This window comes from Schistocerca piceifrons, chromosome 1, assembly GCF_021461385.2.
Source record: "Schistocerca piceifrons isolate TAMUIC-IGC-003096 chromosome 1, iqSchPice1.1, whole genome shotgun sequence".
NCBI classification, from domain to species: domain Eukaryota; kingdom Metazoa; phylum Arthropoda; class Insecta; order Orthoptera; family Acrididae; genus Schistocerca; species Schistocerca piceifrons.
In genome coordinates, this window is record NC_060138.1 from 924,697,341 (window position 1) to 924,725,102 (window position 27,762).

Consider the following 27,762-nt stretch of genomic DNA (forward strand, 5'->3'; position numbering starts at 1 on the left):
TACAGGTTCTGTCGCTTCTGTGTGTTGATGCCTGCATTAGTTCAAGACTATATTGTTATCCGCGAGTGGAACCATCCATAGTTTATGTAAACTGTAGGAACTTTATACTGTTCACCACAAACAGTGTTCTACGGTGTAATGAAGTGAAAAATTGTTATACGAACTAATTCACTATTTATTCAAATGTGTTAGTTCAGTACTCAGAAGGATTGCAGCTCCGTTCAGATAAGAAGATTTTGTTCTCTTTTAATGATCATATCATATTTTTGTTTTCTGTAGCGTTAGGTTCGACAGGTATTGTCCTTCACAGTAGCGTCGGCCGATGAATATTTGCACTTCTGCGCGCCTACTTTGCTTCGCTCGTTGCCCTGGCAACCACTCGATTCAGCCAATGGGCGCCCAGCAGGAGAGATAATATCGTTTGAAACGGGGCGCGATCGAAGACAGGGCAAATGCTCGCCTCGCGGCTCCTAAACCAGTTCTGTAATTCGGTTTCTGCAGCGAACATTGTCTGGAGGACGCATCAACATGCAGTCGTGTGGAATGGAACTGATTAAGTACCTTCTCTTCTTCTTCAACCTGTTGTTTACGGTCAGTGTGAATAATCTCTTCTGTTCTTAATACATCCTGATCTGAATGAAATAAGCATTTTTCAGATATAACCTGTGATTGAGGAAGATGACATGTTTCTATTCTATTTTACCCTACTTTTTTTGTAGATCTCGCTTGTATTCGTAGACAGGATGCTCTGAAGTTTTAAAAACACCAGTTAAGAGATTGATTCGAATCTCACCCGCTTGCTAGGTATTGTTGTAGCATTTCACAGTAGTTGACCACATAAAAAAAATTAGTGGGAAAGAGGTTCTGTTCTTTGCTTACAGTTTATGATTTAAGTTATTTCTATACGCACTCTGCTTGCATGATTTTTCAATGAAAAAATTACTTTCATTTTGTCTTTAATTGATTCCGACTTGCGGACCTACCTAGAGAAAATTATATCTACAAATACATTGTCAGAAGGAAATATTATTCTTGAAACTCTCTTATTGGGTTCCTTTTAATGCTTACTGTATTAGCTAACACAATGGCTTCACTATTATTTGTAGCTTATGTTTGTTTCACCTCAAAGTAGCTACTTTTAGATTGTATTTACCCGTGCACAGTATTCTTTCTGAGATTGTTTTATATTTAGCCATGCAATAAATAACGGAAGATGTCTTTGCAGTGTTTCGCTGTATAGAAGACTTTGGAAAACACAATGACTCACACGAGAGCAGAACATACGAATAAACATCCAACTTATGTCCTGGGAGTGTTTAGATCCAGTGCCGGTTTGATTACTGTTTATTAAGTCGCTGTTAGTGTAAGCAGCTGTGAATTGGCCAATAGTAGCAGCTACGATAAATTAAATTTATTGATTCTCACTTTCGTAATAAGTAGTGTCAGGTGCTTCTGCAGTTCAGTTAAGTACAGGTGAAGTACTACAGACAGAAAGTCATATCACGCAGCAGTCATGAAAAACATAATAGCAAGGCTTTCTCTAATCTTCCAACAATAAGACGTGTTATTGCATGACTAAACGAATGCCAATGAGTCACTAGAATCAGTCACATCCATCAAATATCTGGGAGTAAATGTACTGAGCAATTTAATGTGGAACTACCATACAAAATTAATCGTAGTAAAGGCAGGTACCAGAGCGAAAAATCATTACAGAAATCCTAAGGAAGTGTAGTACACCCAAGAAGGGGAGGTAGCTTGTCCCTCTAGGACCCATAACAGATACGATAGATAGAGAGGATCCAAAGAAGAGCGGCTCGTTTCTTCACAGGTTCGTTGAACGATTAGGAAAGCGTCGCGTAGACGCTAATACAACTCCAGTGGCATACGCTACAAGAGAGGCGTTGAGCATCACGGCGTGGCTTACTGCCGAAATTCTGAAAGCGTAAATTCATAGAACAGTCAAAAATACACTTATTCCCTCTACGTTTATCTAGCGAAATGACCATGAAGGTAAATCTGGTGACACTGGAACTAACACGAAGGCTTACCAACAACTGTTCTTCCCGCCCGTCGTTCGGGACTGGAAGAGAACGGAGGAGAAGAGGGAAGAAATCTTACTGAAATTTTTACGTCACCATAATATAAACATGGTTGTTCTTCTTATTAGAGAAGTTTATTCGCAGAGGTAACCGAAAATACACAATGGTTACTGATTTCGGCGAAATTAAATCACCATCTTCAGATAATTTGTACAGATTTTTTTTTTTTTTGTTACACAGCCAATCGATTTCGACGATTGTTAATATTAATTGAACACATCTTATACAGGGTGGTCCACTGATAAAGACCGGGCCAGATATCACATGAAGTAAGCTTCAAACGAAAAAACTACAAAGAACGAAACACGTCTAGCTTGAAGGGGGAAACCAGATGGCGCTATGGTTGGCCCGATAGATGGCGCTGCCATAGGTCAAACGGATATCAACTTCGTTTTTTTAAATAGGAACCCCCATTTTTATTATATATCCGTATGTAAAGAAACATGAGTGTTTTAGTTGGACCACTTGTTTCGCTTTGTGATAGATGGCGCTGTGATAGTCACAAACGTGTAAGTACGTGGTATCACGTAACATTCCGCCAGTGCGGACGGTATTTGCTTCGTGATACATTACCCGTGTTAAAATTGACCGTTTACCAATTGCGGAAAAGGTCGATGTCGTGTTGATGTATGACTATTGTGATCAAAATGCCCAACGGGCGTTTGCTATGTATGCTGCTCGGTATCCTGGATGACATCATCCAAATGTCCGGACCGTTCGCCGGACAGTTACGTTATTCAAGGCAACAGGAAGTGTTCAGCCACATATGAAACATCAGCCACGACTTGCAACAAATGATGATGCCCAAGTAGGTGTTTTAACTGCTGTCGCGGCTAATCCGCACAACAGTAGCAAACAAATTGCGCGAGGATCGGGAATCTCAGAAACGTCGGTGTTGAGAATACTACATCGACATCGTTTGCACCCGTACCATATTTCTATGCACTAGGAATTGCATGGCAACGAATTTGAACGTCGTGTACAGTTCTGCCACTGGGCACAAGAGAAATTACGGGACGATGACAGATTTTTTGCGCGTGTTCTATTTAGCGACGAAGCGTCATTCACCAACAGCGGTTACGTAAACCCGCATAATATGCACTATTGGGCAGCGGAAAATCCACGATGGCTGCGACAAGTGGAACATCAGCGACCTTGGCGGGTTAATGTATGATGCGGCATTATGGGAGGAAGGATAATTGGCCCCCATTTTATCGATGTCAGTCTAAATGGTGCAATGTATGCTGATTTCCTACGTAATGTTCTACCGATGTTACTACAAGATGTTTCACTGCATAACAGAATGGCGATGTACTTCCAACATGATGGATGTCCGGCACATAGCTCGCGTGCGGTTGAAGCGGTATTGAATAGCATATGTCATGACAGGTGGATTGGTCGTCGAAGCACCATACCATGACCCGCACGTTCACCGGATATGACGTCCCCGGATTTCTTTCTGTGGGGAAAGTTGAAGGATATTTGCTATCGTGATCCACCAACAATGCCTGACAACATGCGACAGCGCATTGTCAATGCATGTGCGAAATTACGAAAGGCGACCTACTCGCTGTTGAGAGGAATGTCGTTACACGTATTGCCACATGCATTGAGGTTGACGGACAATATTTTGAGCATTTGTTGCTGTAACAGCATTCGTTCTCAGAAATAGTAAGTTCACAAAGGTACATGTATCGCATTGGAACAACAGAAACAAAATGCTCAAACGTACCTACGATTTGTATTTTAATTACCAATTGTTCGTCTAAAATTGTGAGCCATATGTTTGTGAGTATTACAGCACCATGTATCACAAAGTGAAAGAAGTGGTCCAACTAAAACATTCATATTTCTTTACGTACTACACGAATATATAATAAAAAATGAGGGTTCCTATTTAAAAAAACGCAGTTGATATCCGTTTGACCTACGGCAGCGCCATCTAGCGGGCCAACCATAGCGCCATCTGGTTTCCCGCTTCAAGCTAGACAAGTTTCGTTCTTTGTAGTTTTTTCGTTTGACGCTTATTTCGTGAGATATTTAGCCCGGTCACGATCAAAGGACCATCCTGTAGAGGCGACATCCATAGTGCCGCCTCTCATACAATTAGAGAATAGTTGTGCGAACAGTGCGTAATAGTTACAAATAAAATAGATAATACTTGTACAAGATCTTGTCACGTTGTGTTCATGTTGACATGTGATAGGAGCCTGTTTCCTGTCAAATGTCAACAAAGACAGAACAAAAACATTTTATACACGGATTATCTATTTTACTTGTAACTGTGCACCGTTCGCACAAGTATACTTCCACTGTATCACGTGAGGCGTTACTGTGGAATGTCGTCTCTGTGAGCTATGTCCAATTAATGTGAACAGTCGACGAAATAGAATGGCCCTGTAAAAACATTCTTTTGTGCAAATGATCTGTAGAAGGCGATTTAATTTCGCAGAAACTAGTAATCATTGTGTATTTTTTGCGATATGGGCAAATAAACTTCCGTAATAAGAGCAACAATCGTGTGTAGATTCTGAGACTGCATCCAATACAGATGACAGTCTCTGGTAATGATCATAACGTAAGTTAAATTAGGTTCTTCCTGTATCGCAATTCTGCTGCATAAAAATGTACTGATGGCCATTAAAATTGCAATATCACAGCTTGTCAGAGGAGGCTTCTAAGCCAGCCGCGGTGGCCGTGCGGTTCTAGGCGCTGCAGTCCGGAACCGCGGGACTGCTACGGTCGCAGGTTCGAATCCTGCCTCGGGCATGGATGTGTGTGATGTCCTTAGGTTAGTTAGGTTTAAGTAGTTCTACGTTCTAGGGGACTGATGACTAAGATGTTAAGTCCCATAGTGCTCAGAGCCATTTTTGAGGCTTCTATCTTGGAACCTTTAATTCAATGATCGTCAAACTGCAGCCCAAGGGCTACATGCGGTCCGAATCAAGTATTACGGCTGCTCGCGTTCCTGAGGCGTATTTTATAATACGAAGAGCGTCTGGTTTCAGAAAATAACGGGAATAAAAGTTACAAAACAAATACCTTTACTGGTTTTCAAAGTAATCAACATTAGCTACAACACATTTCTGACATCGATTGTAAAGCGCTTGGAAACTGTCAAGCAAACGCTTCATGTGGGATAGCTCGAAGCACCGTGGGCACGCGTTGTTGATATCTGTAACGTTTGTTCCGCAGCTCGTGGTCGTGCGGTAGCGTTCTCGCTTCCCACGCCCGGGTTCCCGGGTTCGATTCCCGGTGGGGTCAGGGATTTTCTCTGCCTCGTGATGACTGGGTGTTGTGTGATGTCCTTAGGTTACTTAGGTTTAAGTAGTTCTAAGTTCTAGGGGACTGATGACCTTAGATGTTAAGTCCCATAGTGCTCAGAGCCATTTGAACCAACCCATCCGTAACGTTTGTGAATGTTTTTGAACAGTAGTGCTTGTACTATCTTTACTTCTTTTCATCTGCTCTCATTCTGAGACAGCGGCCGATCATCGGCGAGCATTCGTCGCACTCGTGAAATAGCAAGTTGGAGCGCAACGGAGCAACGCGTTAACATGAAGTTTTGCTTCAAATTAAGGAAAACGGCGACGGAGGCTCATGGAATGATACGACAGGTGTACGGTGTTGAATCAATTTAAACGCTTTAGAGATGGAAAGGACACGGTTTCCAGGATTAGCCGCTTTCGCGTCAACGCGCGAGGCCCCAGACAACATCGGACGAGTGCGACGGATGCTCGTCGCTGAGCAGCGGCTTTCGTTGTGAATGAGAGCAGAAGAGTTGAAGATAAGCAACGACAATGTGAACTCTGTTGTTCACTAAAATCCGCAGACATTGTGGATATCCAACAACGCGTGACCACGCTGCTTCGAATGGTCCCACAAGAAGCGTTTGCTCCACAGTTTCCAACAGATTCACAACCGATGTTGGAAGCGTGTTGTAGCTAGTAATGATTATTTTGAAGGCTGGTAAAGCTATGTTGTTTGTAGCTGTCGCTTCCTTTATTTGCTGAAACCATTCGCCCAACTTTTCAGACGAATGTAAAACAATACGGATCTAGCAATCAACAACCGTATTCACAAATGTCGAGTAACGTTAAGAGCTTCTTAAGAGTGTAATTTTCCTGCTCAGACAGAAATAAAAACCCAGAGACAGTAATATTTCTGAAGTGTTGGCAGAAGAGCCAACACCGTGTTGCTAGAGGAGGCCGAAATTCACGCTTTTTGCTCACGCAGATTGGCGTGAGGTCTGGAACAAGGTAAAGTAATTATCCTATAAAGAAAAGAACGAAGTTCTTGGAATACTTAACTTTAATCCATAAGTGGTGTACATCGGTCTGACGGTACAGGCAACAAGTTAAATATCTATTGATAATGGCGCCTTGCTAGTTCGTAGCAAATGACGTAGCTGAAGGCTGTGCTAACTATCGTCTCGGCAAATGAGAGCGTATTTGTCAGTGAACCTTTCCTAGCAAAGTCGGCTGTACAACTGGTGAGAGTGCTAGGAAGTCTCTCTAGTCCTGCCGTGTGGTGGCGCTCGGTCTGCAATCACTGACAGTGGTCACACGCGGGTCCGACGTATACTAACGGACCGCGGCCGATTTAAAGGTTACCACCCAGCAAGTATGGTGTCTGGCGGTGACACCACAATTTCAACATGATCATAATTTCAATTGACTGTTGGTGTATTCTTCCGTGAGAGACGTACAGCTGGCCGCCTACTTCAGTTGCGAAGGGTGAGTAACTCGGCCGCTGTGGGGTTAGATGATGTGAGAGGGGGAAATGTTTTATTGTTTGTCTTCCAGTCCTTGCAATCACGGGCGTACGCGACTCGAATTACCTCGGCGGAAAATGTTCGTTTGACAATTAGTGAACATGGATTCAGGAAATATCGTTCTTTTGCAACACAACTGCCTCTATATTCTCATGAAGTAATGCGTGCTATTAACAGGGGATCTTAGATTGATTCCACACGTGTAGATTTCCAGAAGGCTTTGGATACCCTTCCTTACAAGCTGCTTCTAATCAAACTGCGTATCTTTGGAGTATCGTCTCACTTATGCGACTTGACTCGTGACTTCCTGCCAGAAAGGCAGCGGAAAGTCATCGACTAAAACATAAGGTGTGAAAAGTGGCAGCTGAACGTGATAATGATAGGTGTGACGTCATCGACTTGAGTAATAATGGAAGTCGTTAAACAGTCTACTAGAGTATTGCTGGATCCTTACCAGATAGAACTGACGGAAGACATCGATAAGGTTCAAGAAAGAACGGCTTGTTATCTGTAATCGCGAAACAGAGGAGAGAGAGTGACGAATATGGTACACGAGTTGGCGTGATAGTCATTAAAATAAAAATGTTTCTCGTTGAGAAGAGATTTTTCACTAATTTTTATTTCCAAGTTAATCCTCCGAATGCGAAAATATTTTGTTGGCTTCCAACTACACACGGGCAAATGATTATCGTAATAAAATAAAAGTTTTCAGAGCTCGCACGGATAGACTGAAGTCTTCGTTCTGGAACGGTTGTCAAATAGTGTGAAAATGGTTCGATTAACCCCCTGTCACGCATTTAAATGTGAATTGCAGAGCAGTCATGTAGAGGTAGACTTACTGATCATCTGCTATGGTATAAATTTTGACACGGAATTAACATGGATTCGTGAATGTGTATTATAGAAGAGATCATTTTCAGATATGGCACATATTTATAGCAAAGAATATGACATTAAACTACGGCTATTGTAATACAATGCAGAGAGTAGAAGGAAAACGACATTCAAAGAGTTTATTAATAATTTGTGATCGTGTTTCGCATTGCGTAATACTTTTCAATACAAGTACAATTACAGCAACACTTCTTCAGGAAATTACAATGTTACTACCTTGGGCTCACGGAGCGAGGCAGCAATCTGAAACAGAATAGTCGCAACGAAGCGTTCCAAATGGTGCCGTCTTTCCGCGATCTGTACTTTGCGGCCGGCAGCGAACTTACATGGCCATACTACACTTAATGTATTTGGAGCTCACAACACACTAACTTAACAATTAAATAAGATCGGTATCAATGTGGTCTGAGGTGCTGCCAAACAGAGATAGTATTGGATCTTGAGCAATAAAGTTAGACGACGCTGCTTTATGTCAAACAAAAAAATTTTTTTTCTGTTCAATTTAAAATCATCCCTGTTCGTCTTTAGAGGTAGGAAAGTAATAAAACTGCAGCACTACTTGGAAAAAAAACTTAAGAGACAAAATGAGCAGGAAAAAGTGAAACTTAGCGATTCTTTCTGTTATCTTAACATTGCTATACGGCGTGAGTGCAGGTACACAAAAGCCCTCAATTAAAAATGAAATGAAAGTATTTCTAAATGGTTTGAAATATAAACACATCAAAAAAAGGTTTGCATCACCCTGGGTCCCAGAACTCCCGAAGGCTGTCGTCGACTGTGGATATTGTGTCACAGACATAGTTCCTTTGTCTGTTCAGAGATGTCACTAAACCTGCCCAAAGATGTAAACAACCATGCATGAGCAGCTGCTATTAGACAGAAGGTGTCCGATAGCCGATCATTTCCAGTCATTCCACCAGGAAGGAGGTACACGACTCGTGTTGTCTGTAGTTCAAACATACCTAGACTGTCAGTACCGCCGTTCGATCGCGTCCGCATTGTTACTTTGTGCTAGGAAGGGCTCTCAACAAGGGAAGTGTTCAGGCATCTCGGAGACAACCAAAGCGATATTGTTCGGACATGGAGGAGACACAGGGAGACAGGAAGATACAGAGAGACAGGAACTGTCGATGATATGCCTCGCTCAGGCCACCCAAGGGCTACTATTTCAGTAGATGACCGCTATCTATGGATTATGTCTCTGAGGAACCCTGACAGCAACTCCACCGTGTTGAATAATGCTTTTCGTGCAGCCACAGGATGCCGTGTAACGACTCAAACTGTGCGCAATAGGCTGCGTGATGAGCAGCTTCACTCCCGACGTCGATGGCGAGGTCCATCTTTGCAACCACGACAATGTGCAGCGCGGCACAGACGGGCGCAACAACATGCCGAATGGACCTCTCAGGATTGGCGTCACCTTCTCTTCACCGATGAGTGTCACATATAACTTCAACCAGGCAATCGTAGGAGACGTGTTTGGAGGCAAGCCGGTGTGGTTGAACGTTTTAGACACACTGCCCAGTGACTGCAGCAAGGTGAAGGTTCCCTGCTGTTTTGGGGAGGCATTATGTGGGGCTGATGTACGCCGCTGGTGGACATGGAAGGAGTCCTAACGTCTTTACGATACGTGAATGCCATCCTACGACCGATAGTGCAACCATATTGGCAACATATTGGCGAGGCATTCGTCTTCATGGACGACAGTTCGCACCCCCATCCTGCACATCTTGTGAATGACTTCCTTCAGGACAGCGACATCGTTCGACTAGAGTGGCCAGCATTTTCTCCAAACATGAAGCCTATCGAACACGTCTGGGATATGTTTAAAAGGTCTGTTTATGGACGACGTGACCCACCAACCACTCTGAGGGATCTACTACGAATCGCCGTTGAGGAGTGGGACAATCTGGACCAATAGTGCCTTGATGAACTTGTGGATAGTATGCCACGACGAATACAGGCATGCATCGATGCAAGTGGACGTACTACTGGGTATTAGAGGTACCAGTGTGTACACCAATCTGGACCACCACCTCTGAAGGTCTTGCTGTATGGTGGTTCAACATGAAATGTGTGGTTTTCATGATCAATAAAAAGGGCAGAAATGATGTTTATCTTAACCCCTCTTCAAATTTTCTGTACAGGTTCGGTAACTGTCGAAACCGAGGTGATGCAAAACTTTTTTGAAGTGTGTATCTTTTTACGCTATATCTTAAAATGACGTTGGTTCTGCTCAGGACGATCATACACCAAACACCCAACGAATGTTGCTTAAGCCATCAGAGAACAAAGAGGTACCACGAGCATGGAGTCAAGCGGCCTACCATTATGAGAAGGAAGCAGGGAGAAAGTTCACCGAGAAAAGCTGAACTCTGAGGTATAATCTCAGAAAGAGTGATATATCGTATGAACATAATACTGCTTGCAAAAAAAAAAAAATGGTTTAAATGGCTCTGAGTACTATGGGATTTAACATCTGAGGTCATCAGTTTCCTAGAACTTAGAACTACTTAAACCTAACTAACTTAAGGACATCACACACTTCCATGCCCGATGCAGGATTCGAACCTGCGACCGTAGCGGTCGCGAGGTTCGAGACTGAAGCGCCTAGAACCGCTTGGCCACACCGGCCGGCTACTGCTTGCAGAGACATTGTTTCTCCCATACTTCATTGGTAAAATCGGAAAATGTAAATCTACTTGGGGGAATAAGAATTTGTAAATATTTTAAAATATTCTACAGAAGAAAGTGAATTACGGAACGCAATAATAGTGCAAAATAGTGCAAACAGTCCGTATTTCGTTTACTTAATATCACAAATTTATTTCGTAGAAAGTAAATAACCTTTTCGCTCATCCTGTGTTGGCTAATGGTGAAAATGTAAGTTAAGGCGTTTTTGTATTGCTCATTCGTGAATAGAATTCGGTAATATCGAGCTGAGAAATGTATCCTCTGAGTTGTTCTCAACGAGCTTGCGTAGCTGAAAGTGCTATGAGCTCGAAGTAATGTAATTTGCAATGACTGTTGAAATCTAAGCAATGTTAAACGTCTCAGTTTTTCTTCACCCCCAAGAAAAAATAATTCTCATAATTGTTAAGTATAGGCGTGATTAGTAGTTATACAGCGCCGGAGCGATTGATTACCCACAGCACGGTAATGTACCCGGGTCGCATGCTATGGCATACTCAGTACGATATGACCACTACCGCACCACAAAGCTCTATTCAGTAGAACAACTGCTTGCAGGAATTGCTAGCGACCAGACCAACATATCCTTCACTTGAAACTAACAAAGAAATTTCTCATTAGCCCCTGAATCTCCACCAGTCTTCCACCCACATCAACGAGCTCCAACCCATCCGTCACTCCGAGGGGGTGAAATGCTTAGCACACTGAACTCTCATTCGGGAGGACGACGGTTCAAATCCGAGCCTGACCATTCAGGTTTAGATTTTCTGTGATTTCTCTAAATAGCTCCAGGGAAATTCCGGCGTTGTTCCTTTGGGAGGGCACGGCCGATTTCCTTCCCCATTCTTGAATTAATCCGAGTTTGTGCTCCATCTCCAATATCCTACTCTTCCTTTCTTCCACTCTTCAATTACGTTTTTTCGAAGAAAAAAGTACGTGTGTTGAGAAAGAAGGTAGATAGTTACAAATAGTAATCCTCTTGCATTACGATCTTCATAGACCTATCTTAAATCAAGCGGACTGTGGCAGATTTATGATAGCCCTTCCCTTTAGGACGAAAAAGTAACAATCATTACACGAAAAAAGCAGATTGTTTCAGACAGGTCCAATTTCACAAATCTTTTACGAGAATGAAGACAGGACCTTGGGGTGAATTTTAACATACGTATCGAACTTAAAAAAAAACCTTGGTGCCAATTCAAAGTTGGTGACTCATACGTTGCAGTTACCTAGTTCGCTTGCTCGTTCATTATTCAACATACGTCGGATCTAGATAGTGATCACAAAGCAACAAAAGGTACAGTCTAATTGCAACTGCATAGGATGACTTACTTCGAGAGTAAGGCACTGCACCCCGTACAGCTCAAAGCATTTCACGATGGCACCAGCAGTTTCAAGAAAATGATTTTCCATTTCTGCATTTGGATGAACGGCAACTGGCATATTCCATCTCCCTACATTTCCGGAAAAGCGTTTGACTCAGTGCCTCACTGCAGACTTTTAACGAAAGTACGAAATAGCTTCTCAGATATGTGAGTGGCTCTAAAACTTCTTAAGTAATAGAACCTAGTACTTTGTCCTCGACGACGTCTGTTCATCAGAGACAAGGGTATCGTCAGGAGTGTCCCAAGTAAGTGTGATAGGGACGTGTGATAGGACCGCTATCATTCTCTATGTTCATAAATGATCTGTCGGAGAGGGTGAGCGGCAATCTGAGACAGTTTGCTGGTGGTGCGGTGGTGTACGGTAAGGTGTCGTCGTTGAGTGATTATAAGAGGATACGAGATGCCTTAGATAAAATTTCTAATATGTGTCATGAATGGCAGCTTGCTCTAAACCTAAAAATATAAGTTAATGGGGATGAGAAGGAAAAGCAATCCTGTAATGTCGGAATAAAGTACTAGTGGTGTGTTGCTTGACACAATCACATTGATTAAATATCCAGGCGTAACGTTACAAAGGGATATGAAATGGAACGAGCACGTGAGATTGGTAGCAGGGAAATCGAATGGTAGACTTCGGTTAGCTGGGAGAATTCTAGGACAGTGGCGTTGTCGTTACTGACTTGGCGCTTTCTTGAGTACCGCTCGAGTCTTGTGATCCTCATCAGATACGATTAAAAGAAGACATCGGAGCAACTAACCAGTTCAGAGGCGTGCTGCTAGTTTTGTTACCATTAGATTTGATTAATACGTCAGCATTACGGAGGTGTTTCGTGGACTCAAATAAGAATCCCTTGAGGGAAGATGACATTCTTTTGGGGAAACACCGTTGAGAAAATTCAGGGAGCAGACATTTGTTATGGATTTCAGAATGATCCTACTGTCGCCAATGTATATTTCGCTTAAGAACCACGAAGAGAGAAATTAGGGCTGGTACTGAGCGTATAGACCAGTGGTCGTCAAACCGTGGCCCACGGGTCGCATGCGTCCCGAGTCACGTATTCGTGCAGTCCGCGTTTCTCAGCCGTACTTTATAGTAACACGCACCTAGAAACTAACAGCCGAGTCCAAAAACGTCAACTAACGTCAGGACCTTCTTCGGAGTCTTGTTTTCCGCACAGCAACAAAGAAAAATATTTACAGGGACCGTTACATTTTTAAGACGTGCATATTTTTAATTGTCGTTGCTGAATTTGGCCATGAGATAAGTAAATGTGGCCGCTTAACTCAGGAGTAGAAGGGTGAGTGATTTATTGTTTATCATCTGGTACTGACAACACACGAGCCTGCGTGACTCGCACCGGTATAATGTCTGTCATTTGTTTTGGTATCAATTTTGACACAGCGGTAACAGGGAATCGCGAGTGCGCACTACAGAGGTTATCTTCAAATGTGGTACTTACCTGTAGCAAGCAACTTCAAATTAATTAAAGCTGTTTTAATGTAATGCAATGAGTAGAAGAAAAACAACATTAAAGAATTTATCAAACTTTCGTGATGGTGTCTCATATTCAATACTGCGTTTAAATATGGGTACAAATATTATTATCAACGAAAGTCATCACACTCGTGGTAAAGTAAACAACACTTCAACGCGCAATTATACAGTCACAACTGTTATATCGCTGAGATTGGCAGCAGTTTGAAACAGTCTACACGAGGTGTTCCGAGTGGTGCTGACATGAAGCGATCAGTACTTCAGAGACGGCCACCGACTTATCACGCCCTTACTGTAGCTAATCTGTTGTGGATCATCTGTGTTATTAATTGTAAGCAACTACTCCGGAGCCCAATATCAGTAACCATTATCTAACGGCTTCCAAGGCAAAAATTGATTTAAAAATTCCGCGTAATTACTGACCAACTTTAAAAAAACTAATACGTTATCATAATCTTGAAATAGTGAAGGCAGCAGAGGATCAAGTAGGTAAAAAGACGAGGGCTCGTAGAAATCCTGGGGTAACTGAAGAAATATTGAATTTAATTGATGAAAGGAGAAAATACAAAAATGCACAAAATGAAATAGGCAGAAAGAAACAGAAACTTCTAAAAAATGGGATTGACAGGAAGTGCAAAATCGCTAAGCAGGTATGGCTAGAGGACAAATGTAAGGATGTAGAGGCATATTTCACTAGGGGTAAGATAGATAATGCCTACAGGAAAATTGAAGAGACCTTTGGAGAAAAGACAACCACTTGCATGAATATCAAGAGCTCAGATGGAAACACAGTTCTAAGCAAAAAAGGGAAAGCAGAAAGGTGGAAGGAGTATATAGAGGGTCTATTCAAGGACGATGTAACTGAGGACAATATTATGAAAATGGAAAAGGATGTAGATGAAGATGAAATGGGAGATATGATACTGCGTGAAGAGTTTGACAGAGCACTAAAAGACCTAATTCGAAACAAGGCCCCGGGAGTAGACAACATTCCATTGGAATAACTGACATCCTTGGGAAGCCAGCCCTGACAAAACTCTACCATCTGTTGAGCAAGATGTATGAGACAGGCGAAATACCCTCAGACTTCAAGAAGAATATAATAATTCCAATTCCGAACAGAGCAGGTACTGACGGATGTGAAAATTGCCGAACTACCAGTTTAATAAGTCACGATTGCAAAATCCTAACTCGAATCTTTACAGAAGAATGGAATAACTGGTAGAAGCCGACCTCGGGAAGATCAGTTTGGATTCAGGAGAAACGTAGGAACACGAAGCGATACTGACCCAACGCCTTCTCATAGAAACGTTAAGGAAAGGCAGACTAGTTTTATAGCATTTCTAGACTTACAGAAAGCTTTTGACATTGTTGACTGGAATACTTTCTTTCAAATTCTGAAGGTGGCAGGGGTAAAATACAGGCAGCGAAAGGCTATTTACAATATGTACAGAAACCAGATGGCAGTTATAAGAGTCGAGGGGCATGAAAGGGAAGTAGTTGTTGGGAATGGAGTGAGACGAGGTTGCAGCCTAACCCCCATGTTATTCAATCTGTGCATTGAACAAGCAGTAAAGGAAACCAAAGAAAAATTCGGAGTAGGAATTAAAATCCATGGACAAGAAATAAAAACTTTGAGGTTCGCCGATGACATTGTAATTCTGTCAGAGACCGCAAAGAACCTAGAAGAGCAGTTGAACGGAATAGACAGTTGGGTCACCCCTCATTACAGATGTCGGACATCGTAGGCTGGGAAGACTGGTAAAATAGGACAGGCGCCGAACTGTGGCTGAACTAACATCATTTTTCAATGTTGGATGTCTGAACACACAGTACACTGAACACTCCTAATGGTGGGACTCCGCATCCACCGTCCCATGAATGTGGCGTTGCTCGCCGGCCAGGGTGACCGAGCGGTTCTCGGCACATCAGTCTGGAACCGCGTGACCGCAACGGTCGTAGGTTCGAATCCTGCCTCGGGCATGGATGTGTGTGATGTCCTTAGGTTAGTCGGGTTTAAGTAGTTCTAAGTTCTAGGGGACTGCTGACATGTTAAGTCCCACAGTAACCCGAGCCATTTGAACCATTTTTGTGCCATTGTTAGCACCATGGCATCGGCAACTACATCTGGAATGGGCAAGTGAGCATCGGCACTGGACGTTTGCGCAGTGGCAGAGCGTTGCAAGGTGTGATAAATCCTGATACCTTCTTCACGATGCCAATGGAAAGCGCGATTCCGTCGTCTTCCAAGGGAACAACTTCTTGACACCTGTACCTTCGACGGAGACAAGTTTTGCGGCGGCTCCATTATGCTCTGTGGAACATTCACTTGGGCATCATTGGGCCCAGTGGAGTTCGTGCAAGGCACTATGACGGTCAAGGGTATCGTACACTGGTTGCAGACCACGTACATCCCTTCATGACGATCATGTTTCCCAATGGCAGTAGCATTTTTCAACAAGATAATGCTCCTTGTCAAAAGGCCAGGAGTGTGTTAGAGTGAGTCGAGTAACACAGTGGCTAGTTTAAATTGATGTGCTGGCCCCTCAAATCGTCATCTCTGAACCCCACCGAACAGATCTGTGATGTGATTGAAAGTTGCGTCAGAGTTTATCGCCCCCTCCCCGGAATTTAAGAGAATTAGGTGACTTGTGTGTGCAGGTGCGGTGTCAACTCCCTCCAACGACCTTCCAAGGCCCCCTTGCTGCCATGCCACGACGCGTCGCCGTTGTTACCCGTGCAAAAGGTGGACATGCCAGCAGTTAGGTAGGTAGTCATAACGCTCCGTCTGATCAGTGTTTGCTGCCCGAGGTATCGCCCCACAGTGTCAATATTGGCTCTTGAGCAAAAATGTTTGGCGACCACTGGTATACAGACACTGCGTTTTTCCTCGCTTTCTATGCGAGTAGAACAGAAAAGGGAATGACTAGTTGTGGTACAAGGTAACCTGCAGGACGCACCGTATGGTAGCTAGCGGAGTACGTATGAAGATGTAGATATTGATATAAGGAGACATCATTTTGTTGCTATGCTATCGACATCTTTAGTTAATGCACATTGGGTGGCGAGCGAGTTAGCTACAGCAGGGAGTTCCCTCCCAGCAACCACCAGAAGCAGCAATTTACAAAAAATGGTTCAAATGGCTCTGAGCACTATGGGACTTAACATTTATGGTCATCAGTCCCCTAGAACTTAGAACTACTTAAACCGAACTGACCTAAGAACATCACACACATTCATGCCCGAGGCAGGATTCGAACCTGCGACCGTAGCGGTCACGCGGTTTCAGACTGAAGCGCCTAGAACCGCACGGCCACACCGGCCGGCAGCAATTTACACTTGTCGCCGTGACAGAGTATTAGTTTTGACGCATAAGTGAAAATTCTGGCAAAGTTTCTATCTTTAGGCTTGTAGAATATATATTCTTGTGAAATCGGAGGTATCTTTTCGAAAGGCCCTGCATATGTCCGGAAACAGATAAAATTTTCATAATCTTTACTATTTTTATGATTATGGCCTCCTACATTTAGTAACACGTTTCAAAATTTACAATCACATTTCGGGTGCTGTCATCATCAGATGAAAGCAGACTTTGTAAGAGAGCGTTTAGGGTAAGTTTCAGTAAAACTTGTACCTCAATGGGCTATAGATTTTATTGAAACAGATACCGACATTGCTTTCCGTAAAATTTCCTGGTAGATTAAGAGTATGTAAGAAAAGAAACCTCTCTGGTATGTACTGGCAGTAATTTTTCTTTAAATTGTCTGTATTTGCTTAGAAATGAGATTAATAAACAGTGCTTCTTCGTGAAGTAAATTAAACTTAATATATACTCACAAAATTGAAATACTCTTCACGTTAGACTTGCAGCTTTGAATTAAGGTGAAATAAAATTTCTTCATAGTCAATAACTTAAAATGTTTTTCTCTTCCAAAGTGGAAAAAATCTGAAAGGAAAGAAAGTGTGAAATTAAAGTCTTCTTGACTAGTTGACTATTATAAATACAATTTTTGTTAGGAACTTGGTGCAACTGATTAAAATGTTAACAGAAAGGAAAATTTCAATGATAACTGAGTCTTCTACCGTAGGCATAAATCTAGGTCACAGCTTTTTTTATGTATTCAGGTTGTTAACTTAAAATTTCTTTTCAAATTAGACTAGCATTATGTATGCTTTGCAAGTGAAATTCTCTAATTTTAGAAATTATTTGAAAGCAAGGTTAATGTTAAGATTACAATTGACATGTGTCTTTGTACCTGGATCCATATGCCTGCATTTATCTATAATCTGTATTTTGTTCCCAGTTTCGGTTTATCAGTATTTTCCATCTTTCTTTCCTTCCGTGGCCTTGGAAACCTTTACACGTTGTTTAACTATTCTTAGTACACACGATATGTTATCACAAATTAACCATGTTAACATTCACTCTTTCGCTCACGGGAAGGCTCAAATGTCGAAGCAAATCAGCTCCCTGTTCGACAGGTTTTATGGCTGCTCATTTACCTTATTTGCATAGTGCTGTGTCGTCATTTCGAAACGTCTACGGTTTTATAAATTTCAGCCATTCTGTGTATTGTGGTGTCTCTTACATGGCGGTACAGAATGGGTTGTGCTATTGGTGAAACCTGGGCCGTAGCTCTGCGGTGGGTAAAAGATCATTGATGAAGATGTTGCATTAGAGCGTACGTCCGAAGTTATACACTCGTCAGAGAGAGTTTTTATTGCAGTCTTCCAGTAGATATTCAAACTTTTAAACTGAATGTTCGAGTTTACACGTTTAAATGAAGATAAAATTTTGGCAATACTCTTTGTACTGTGATTCCTTCCTGTTTCCATTTTCCCGACTAACTGCCAAATATATTTAATAGAGTTGGTTTTGGCCAAATATAGTTCATTTTCTCCTGACATGCCCTATTCTTCCTCTAAGGACTCTGCTCTGTCCAGAGGGCCTGTGGGAGTATGAAGTATGTTTTTCACAAGGAGTAGTTTTGATTCGTATTCGACGTCAGCCAGGTTTAGCCTGCCTTCTTTAGCTGGAAGCGTTAAGTGTTTTCTGGCTAGGCGGAGGAACATATAGTGGAAACGTATCAACGCTCCTCTTCTTATTTTCTACACAATTTATTTGCGTTCTTGTTCAGGAATGCACTGATTCTGTTTCTGAAAAGAACGCCTAGTACTTCTATTTTGTTGCATTCCGTGTAAGGATAACTTCCTAGGTGTATGTGATTCGTTATGCAGAGTAGTTTGCTTTTCTTCACATTAATAACTGCTTCACATACCAAAATCTGATTAGTTCGTACAACTTCAGTGTCATTTTTCACTATTGTGGTTAGGTCATGTAAAGCTACAGTTTACAATTTTTTGTATTAAATATGACTATTAACAGGTCTAAGGATTTTATAAATAAAGCAGCAGACAACGGATATCCTTGTCTGACAGATATTTGCACTGGACGTCCTATTATTAGGTAATTGTTCATTTGGATCCTTGAAATAATTTTTATATGTATCGATAAGAATGTATTATTGATTACGGGAAGATGAAGTGAAGTATCAGATGCCTCAAAAATCATGGGTCACTTTGTCAAACGCACGATCTAAAGCAATACTGCGGGAGCCAGTATTTTGCTGCTGAATACTGTGGACCCGGAAAAAAAACAGTCTCTCAGTATTCCAGTTCCATTAAGGATTGGAACGCTACTTGTCTGGTCTGGTCCAGCAATTTCATGTAGTAATCCCTGTATTCTCGCAATGAGAATTTTTTCTATTATCTTGTAATCTATGCAAAGCAATGTGACTGGATGGTAATCGGATATTGTGCACGTTGTTGAGTGTTCCTGTGTTCTCTCGCCACTTTTAATCAGGATAACTTGTATGGCCTTTGGACCTGCCAGTGTTCCTTTTCAGTCTGTCTGATTTATTTCCAATATTCCCTTTCTGAGCAACCTCATTTCCTTTACTCTGGAATACCACAAATTTTTTTTTTGTATACCTCGTAAGTTTTGTAACAAGATTAGCCGGTATCTTGTTTTTATCAGCAGGTTTCATACGAAGCGTTAAAAAAATTAAATGATACAATAACACGTTTGACTACCTTCTCCCACCGTTACTGTGATGTCTATAGAATCGTTTTGTTCTTCTCCAGTTGGAGAACTCTATGCTCAAATTTTTTTCACCACGCTTGCGTCGAGGTTGCTAGAGTTTAGTTTCCAATAGCACCTTCCATACGGAACTGATGTCGAGAATCCTTTAATTAGAACTGAATGATTATCAGTAATGCTGAGCGGTATGAATTAATAGCCATCTACGTCAATATTTCCGAGACATAAAACCTGTCCAATCTCGATGCTGCATTTGAGCTTACGTAGGAATAACGATTCATCAGAATGTTAAGCTTTTCAACTACGTATTTTACAGTGACAGCAATTGTTACTTATTACAGGGGGCTGAAATGTTGCCCTTAGTATCCATGGCTGGTAGCACACAAAGTCGCTTTCAAGTATCAGTCAATTACGGTAGTTTCTTAAATAATAGGTGAAAGTTTATCGGAAAAAAGTCTACCTTCCCATTTTCTTGCTCGACCCGGATGAGTCATATTGGCAGTACTTTGGGCATGTCGTAAACTTCATGAGAAAGAACTGTTAAAATGTTTCATCCTCTTAATTTTGGTTAATTAATCATTTAGAACGAGTCGTATAATCTTAGTGACAGTATAGGATGTACTGTAAGTAGAAATCTCAGAATTGTGCACTCGCCACAAGTGAAAAACACATGAAAATGGGAACTTTTATTGTTGCATGCAACTTGATTAGGGATATATCGAGCAAGAAAAGGGAAAGGCAAACTTTTTCCCGATAAACTTTCATATAATGTGCGCGAACAAATTTGCATTTGAGTTCCTCTCATCTTTCTATGCATATATATGCTCCTTTGGATGCTTACAGGTCTTTAGTCTGTAGTTGTTTCGTCTATATCATTTCCGTTCGATGTTTATTGGACCAGTCTCTTTCTGTACAGTGATTTAAACTGATTATTCAAGGTTTTTCGTGAGTTTGTGTAACTGTTTCTTTCTTAAGTTTGCATGCATTACTTGGCTTCATGTAAAAGGAGTGAGCTACGACTAGTGCATTATTTTAATTTTTACATGTTCAGGTAATCTGGTGCTGCATGTTTCGCCAGTGACAACATTGAGGATTTTCGCGGTATGCTGTCTCTCGCAATCAAGCTCATCGACTAAATCCTACATTGACAAAAAATCGGTGGAATTGTCAGTATTTGTGTGGTTACTGAGGACATTTTACGGTGAACAGTTGTGTCCTGCAGCTTATTATCTTACGCATACTTGTTTGTCTTTTCTTGATTTTACACTCTTTACTCCCCTTGAAAACTTGTAGCTCTGATATCTCCTCCATGGACAGATTCTCCACGCCATTATGCATTGTACGTGATTCAAAAAAGTCAAAGTGAATGATTTCTGTAGAATTAGTTTATGAAGCATTCTAACTGTTTTATGTTTGAAATATATGGGAATTAGGCTGGTGCCAAAGCGACCTGTTCTATATCATTTTGGTTCCTGGCTGAATATTGTGTTCTGCATAGGCCTATGCATAGAGAATGAATGTTTAAATCCAGTGTCAGGATTAGACTTGCGCTCCGTCGCAGCTACGGTTCGGCAGTTTTGATGCACAATATAAATTACGTAGTTAATTGCAGAATTACTGGTAGTATTCATAATATTGGTAGGTAAGGAACATAACTGAAGGTGTGAGGGAGAAACTAGGATCCTACGACTTCTCCTTGTTTTTTATATATTTGTTTTGCACGTAACGAAAACCACACGACATTCAGTGTTAGCACGTCATGTATTTTATATTCTTACAAAATACAGACTGGATTTTATAATAAAAATTGGTTGACTTCTGCGTTCTTATGTAACTAAAGCAAATACCTTTGATGTAAGTACAGTTTACATGCACAAACACAAAAAATTGTATAATTATTGTTATTATTTTGTACTCAATAGAATGTTCATCACGATCAAAGGCAAGAGTTTCCTGTTATAATTGATAAGTGCGAAAGTTGTTTAGCAATAACAGATTCATGTTTTGTATAAGCTCAACGAAATATTGAAGCGATGTTTGATATGTTTTTATTTTGCGTTTTCTTTAGGTTTACCTTTTTTTTTGAAGAAATTGCGTTTTCTAGTGCTATATGATAAATCTTTATTTATTATGTATACTACAACGTCTTTCTGTTTCTTGTTAGATATCAACAATTTTCGAATGAAAACTGAATGAACACTGAAGATTCCAATTTTTCTCTAAACAATATTTTTAAGACGTAGACCTTCGGATAACTATATATAACAAAAAGATTCCATATGTTACGTGGCCGTTTCTATATCCTCAACCTGTTTCTAGACGGTTCACCGCATCCAGTTTTTAGAGAAATCCGGTAAGACCCTCATCACAAACTCAGATAAAGCGATCGAAATGAGGTAACACCGAACAGGTACAAAACACGCCTAAAGTACAGGTAACGCGGTTACGATCTTAATTGACCAAAGCCACCAGAAAAACTTACGTAGTTAACGCTTACTTACGATAGCTCGCAGCAGCCTGTGGTAATTTTACAAGACTAGTCAGTATTATATGCCTGCGTACAGTTGCGTTTTTCCGCTATCACATATTATGTAGTCATGTTAACAAATGGCTGTTTTTTTTTCAGATATCCGGCATTGGATTGATTGCGGCCGGTGCCAAAGTGGTGGCGGATGTCGGCGGCTACTCCAACTTCCTGGAGGGCAGCGTCGTCGCGACGCCCGTCGTACTCATCGTCATCGGCGTCATCATCTTTTTGGTGGCGTCGCTAGGGTGCTGTGGCGCCATACGGGAGAGCGCTCCTTTACTCATCGCGGTGAGTGGCTTAGCGAAGAAAAAGTGGCAGCAGGAGAGAGTGAGGGAGAGAAATGCGGTGGGAAAAAAACGGGAGAGATTGGCAAATTACCGAGAGTGAAAATGTGGAAGAGACACGGAGAAAGAGGGAGGAATTATCAGACAGACAGAGAGGCTGAAATGACCTTCATGGTGACGCTCGGCTGGAGACGTGATTACTGTGAATGATGCGGCTTCAACTCGGCCCGAGGTGAACTTCATGTTTGGGCTTCCTTTTCGCTTATTGTAGTTGAGCTCAAATCTCATCTCACTGCATCCCATCATAGTTTAGTTATACTGTGGGCGATACTATCGATTAACAGCTCTTTTAGTTCCCTCCACTACCCGTGGGCTGGCGGTTGGCATAGAAATTTTGAGAGAACGCGGTGTCATCGACGTTACCAGCTGACGAAATACCGAATCCGTAGAGCGCAAGGATACTATACATGGGAAGACAACAGGATTATTTCAGTGTAGATAAAGGAGAATCAAAAAATTGTTATTCTTCTAATGTAGACTTCTTTCTATCCACCCATTCTTCTCGGAATTTCGAACAGCTGTTCCATTCGATGAAGGCCTTCTCTTGATTCGCAAGAAGCATGAAAATATCCTGGTGTTTCTTAATTCTTCCTTTCTGTGTTTTGGTGGCAATTTTCGAGCCAAGTAGCAACTATGCATTGCGAAATTAATGCTTGTTGTCGCCAACGCGACGTGTTAAAACGAACAAATATGTCGTGCCTTGTTCCAAAAGTAGTATTTGTTAACAACATGTAAATAAAAAGCGTCTGTCTGAATCACATTAATTTTATTTTTAGTGGAAGAATGACTTCAATAAAAGTTAAGAACACTTGCTTGCTTGAACCTGAAAGAGATCACCAGGAAAATGACAATATAGATATCATGGGACAGGATACGGAACACTTATTGAGAAACATAAATTTACAGACAAACCGAGAACAGAAACCGAAAGAACCTACAGAAAAGAACGAAAGAGGAATTCAACAGGAAGCTGAGATTTTAGTTGAAGGAAAAAGCAAATTCATAAGCCAAATAAGTTGAGCTCAGCTCCCTGGCTGGAAATAACGATATAAAATAACTAATATCAGTGTGTTTGCTTACGTAATAGTGTCCCATTTTCCACATGTTTGTACCGAAATCAACGACTTTTATGCAGCGACTAGCCACAATTTGCCAGTTCTGTTGATATTACTTCTGTTACCATGTGCCCTTCTAATCAACATAAATGCCAACTGGCTCAAAAGAAGAATGTCCTGCTCACCGTCGTCTGTGAATCAATAAAATGGGTTCGGTGTGCAGTAGTTTTTGAACTGTTTGAGTGCCGTTTTTCTGAGCTGGAGCTTGGGAACATCCCCACAATTCCTTAGACTGAGAGAATCTCATAAAACCAACACTAAAAAATTCTGGTGCACCAGACAAAGGTTCAATTATCCATTGTATGAAATAGATTCGGATCTGGTGCCCTTCTACGCGTGTCAAGAAAGCGTTTTGCACTCTGAGCTGTACGAGTAGCCGCCTGGATGATTGTTTCACAAATAAAGCAAGTATATTGCAACATTCTCACAACACGAGATCGATGGGTGGCCGCTCTGACGCCTCTGCCTCTAAAAATAAATTAAAAACACCGATAAAATACAGTCTGTTTCTGAGATGAAGACTGAATGCGTTCACAGTAGATGTCAGCTTTTTATAGCGCACCGTGACTTTCACGTAGTTTTTCTTGTTTGCCCTTGTTGCGAAGCAGTGTGAAACAGCAGCAGACACACCTCGTGTTACGGACTAACTCGTCTGTTGCCTTGCTGGATTTCTCACTCTCCCGGGAAGTTGCGCTCTCCCAGGGGAAATTTCTGTGCACTTGTGCTTGCGCGACCTCAGTTCTCTCAAGCCACAACATAGGAGAGTGCACTGCTGTTTTTCTACTCCTATGCGCCTACTCCTAGAGTTTGCGAGAACAGGACTAAAGGGGGTCTTCAGCTCTGTCGTATACAGTCGGTTTCCCTCTTTTAAAGGCAAATCGTTAATGGTGTAACCTTTGTGAGATCCATATTGGAAATACCTTATAATGTTTCCAGGTAATTATTCTCCTTTTTATTTCTTTTTGCTACCAAGTTTCGCTAAATTAAATTAAGAACCTTGCATTCGGTCTGGAGGAACGAGTTCCATGTGGTTGCCAGTAGACTTATTCCGTAGCTCCCTCAAATCATCTCAGACGAATACCGGAACGATTCTTTCAACATGACCACGGCCCAATGCATCCACTCTCGATCTTCAGTATTAAATGGTACTCAGTCCTTAATCAGCAAAGTATGAAAGACACTTACATACATTTAAATAAACCTTTGTAGTCATTGTTTTTGATTTCTTGACATGTGATTAAAGTAACATTTTCATACAAAGGCTAATCTAAACACATAAAAAAGTACCGCCGTTCTGCACGCCCCACCATTTTATCACTCTTGTCATATCATGTTCGCTAGATGAAATGGAAGCTGGCAATGAGATTTTCCATGTCCTTTGAAATTCTTATTTCGTACCAATACACTGGAATTCTGTAGGGGAGAATTCCGTACCTAGAAGATTGTGTATCTCAAAACACAATGCTTTTGGACGGTACTTCAGTCTAGCTACCGATCTTAGAATAACATGAAAGAATGCGCACTAGGCACCGTCATAAGCAGTCTCCGCCATTTTCTACAGTTTTTGTTCTTGTTGGACATGAGGTTATGTTCTGTGGGAAGGTGTGTGATGTTATTTCAGTGATTACAAAATCGAGTCAAATTTGGAAAGAACGTGGCAGCATCGGTGATCATGCAGTTCTGTTAGAATGAAATGATAGTTAAATGAAGACACTAAGCTGTCGTCAGGCGTTGATATACATCAACGGGGACAGTTGAAAATTTGTGCCCCGACCGGGATTCGAACGCGGGATCTCCTGATTGCATAGCAGATGCTCTATCCATATTTTTTTTTTGCAAGTGCTCTACCAACTTTTTTTATTTTTATTATTTTTTTTATTTTTTAAATTTTTTTTATTTATTTCCAATGTCAGGCTTACCACCTTTGCTGACATACATTTTGTTGTACTACCGCATAAATAGTGTCTACAATGTCCATATGTTGACAAATAGTGCCTAATTAGAAAATTAATTAATTAAGGAAATGAATAAAACTGAAAATGCCCAAACATTGCGGATAGTACAAATGCAAAAGAAACATGCTCCTGTAGCAATGAAATGAAATTCGTGTCGGGGGCGACACCTGCTCACGACCCGACGTTCGATAGAGCAAGAGAGCCATCTATCGATTCGTTCTCCAGACGTTGGTTTAAGACTGGGTCGTCTTCTCGAAATTAACTAAGGGTCCGTAAGTGTGATCGATGTCTATCTCGGCTTCTTCGTCTATCTCATCTCTCACCCGTCACACCCCATCTGGCCGGCGGGTCGGTAAATGTAAGTCGCAAGTAATTAGCGAAGTCTTGCCCATATTTCTTATGCTGTTGCAGTTTCGTGTGTCCATCCGGGAGAAAATGCCAAAAATCAATTTTGTCCTTTTCCGATTCGTTATACATGTAGCCCACCACCATTCCCCGTACCCATGTCACGGCATTGGTTTTTTGGACCGGAAAGTAAGATTCTTGGGGGGGAAAAAGTGTATCTGATGAAATTGTGTGAGGGGCGAAGCCTAACAGGGACGCCAATATCTCTTGTGCCAAGTGCCACACTGGAGCCGTCCCACTACAAAAAAAAAAAAAAAAAAAAAAAAAAAAAAAAAAAAAAAAAAAAAAAAAAAAAAAAAAAAAAAAGACTTGAAATGTGACAGCTTCGGTGAAATATGGCCCACATTGACTGGAGGCAGCATTGAAGTGGGCGCTAGTGCATCGGCCAACGCACCCGAGATATTGCGAAATTGACCGCGCCACTGTCGGAAAATCGTAATGACGAATAACGCCTGTGCCTTTTCATATACGTTCACTAGACCAAGTCCACCCTCTCCAGGTGGTAGCGTAAGCGTTGTGTATTGGATCTTAAACAGGTGTCCCACACTCACGTAGGTTCCGAAAGTTGCTTGTATCCGTGATGCCATTGTGCGCGTTAAAGGCAGGACATGCGCTACGTGAGTGAGTTTCGGTGCTAAGTATACGTTAACATAGGTCACCCTCTGAATCATATCCAACGCTCTTAATTTCTGTAACAGCACCATTGTCCGCATCAACTTCAATATGCGTCGGTAGTTATTCGCTGCTGTCCGCTGCACATCCGTGTGGAACGTAATACCTAGGCATTTTATGGTCTTAACTAACATGAGCGGGCCTTCCTCCCCCGGTTGTAATCCTCAACCGACATTCATGCAGCGTGATTTTTGTAGATTAAGCACGCTTCCTGCCGCCATCCCGTATCGCTGTATCCATGCCAACGCCGTACGTACTTCTTCGCCTGTCCGTGCCACCAGCATCACATCGTCAGCAGAAGCGCGGCAATTAAAGGTCAGCTGTGGCAACGGCACTCCCTCCAACCGTCTTCGGAGACCATATAGACAGGGTATCCATATGAGCCACCGAGGGCACGGAGGATATCGCGACTGCAGGGATTTATCCCTTGCACGCTCATACCCGATGGCTTCCTGCACCGCGACGCTAGAAACAATACAACTCTGCCTCTTTTAATCATTGGAAGAATGGGACGTCTACACAGGTTGCCACTATAATCGGTCATTCGGGGTAGTATGGAACTGCGACCCATCGCTGAGCACAGTACAACGCCAGTCATGCTTCCCGGACACATTGCCATTTCAAATGCAGCCTTTTGTGTTGTGGTGTAGCGGCGTACTAAGAATGAGACGATAATTTCCCAGCATAGCTGTTGCTGGTCTCCGACCAGCGGTGCTGGATTACACAGAACGTTGCAAGAATGCCATTACTTATTCTCGGATGGCAGGGGTGTGTGCTTGGTGCGCAGTACGGGGATCGTCACTTTTGGTGGTCAGGCGTGGCCGACCGACTGTTGACGGCGAGTATGCCTGTCATCACGTCCCTATGCAGTCCAACATAGGGCCACTGTCACATCCAATGTCCCAAAACCTGGATATCGCTCAATTTGACCAACTAGCTAAATAGCTACCCACAATGAGGCCTCTTTCAAACTCCGGCAGGTGCTGATAAATCCATCTTCTTTAAAGTGATCACTCAATACCTGGCGCTTTTAGCGTCCCATATATAACCTAACAAGCCTGTTAACTACATTAAAGGTGAAGAAGACTAATGCACTCTGGTGGCCGTTCCACGCATCACAGAGGAATGTAACTCCAGTCATTTACATACCCGCCGATGGCATGTACGTGTATGAAGTTTGGTATCCGCCTATGCCTAATGGATGCTTCACTTTTTTTGTCAGACAGTTTATCATCGATTGGCGTTATTACATATCCCGCCAAACCTAATTTCATTTTCATTACGACCGTAGTTTACTTGCAAG

The 27,762-nt window shown here is 41.9% G+C and overlaps 1 protein-coding gene across 1 annotated transcript in view; it reads left to right on the top strand.

The window, feature by feature from the left end:
• The first annotated feature begins 464 nt into the window (after positions 1 to 464).
• The window catches only part of LOC124805213 (CD63 antigen-like), a 50,419-nt gene continuing 23,121 nt past the window's right edge, over positions 465 to 27,762 (top strand). Inside the window, exons 1-2 of the mRNA XM_047265717.1 lie at positions 465 to 591; positions 22,068 to 22,256. Of these exons, the coding sequence (XP_047121673.1) occupies positions 529 to 591; positions 22,068 to 22,256 (252 nt within the window). The 5' untranslated portion in view covers positions 465 to 528. The remainder of the gene's footprint in view (positions 592 to 22,067; positions 22,257 to 27,762) is intronic.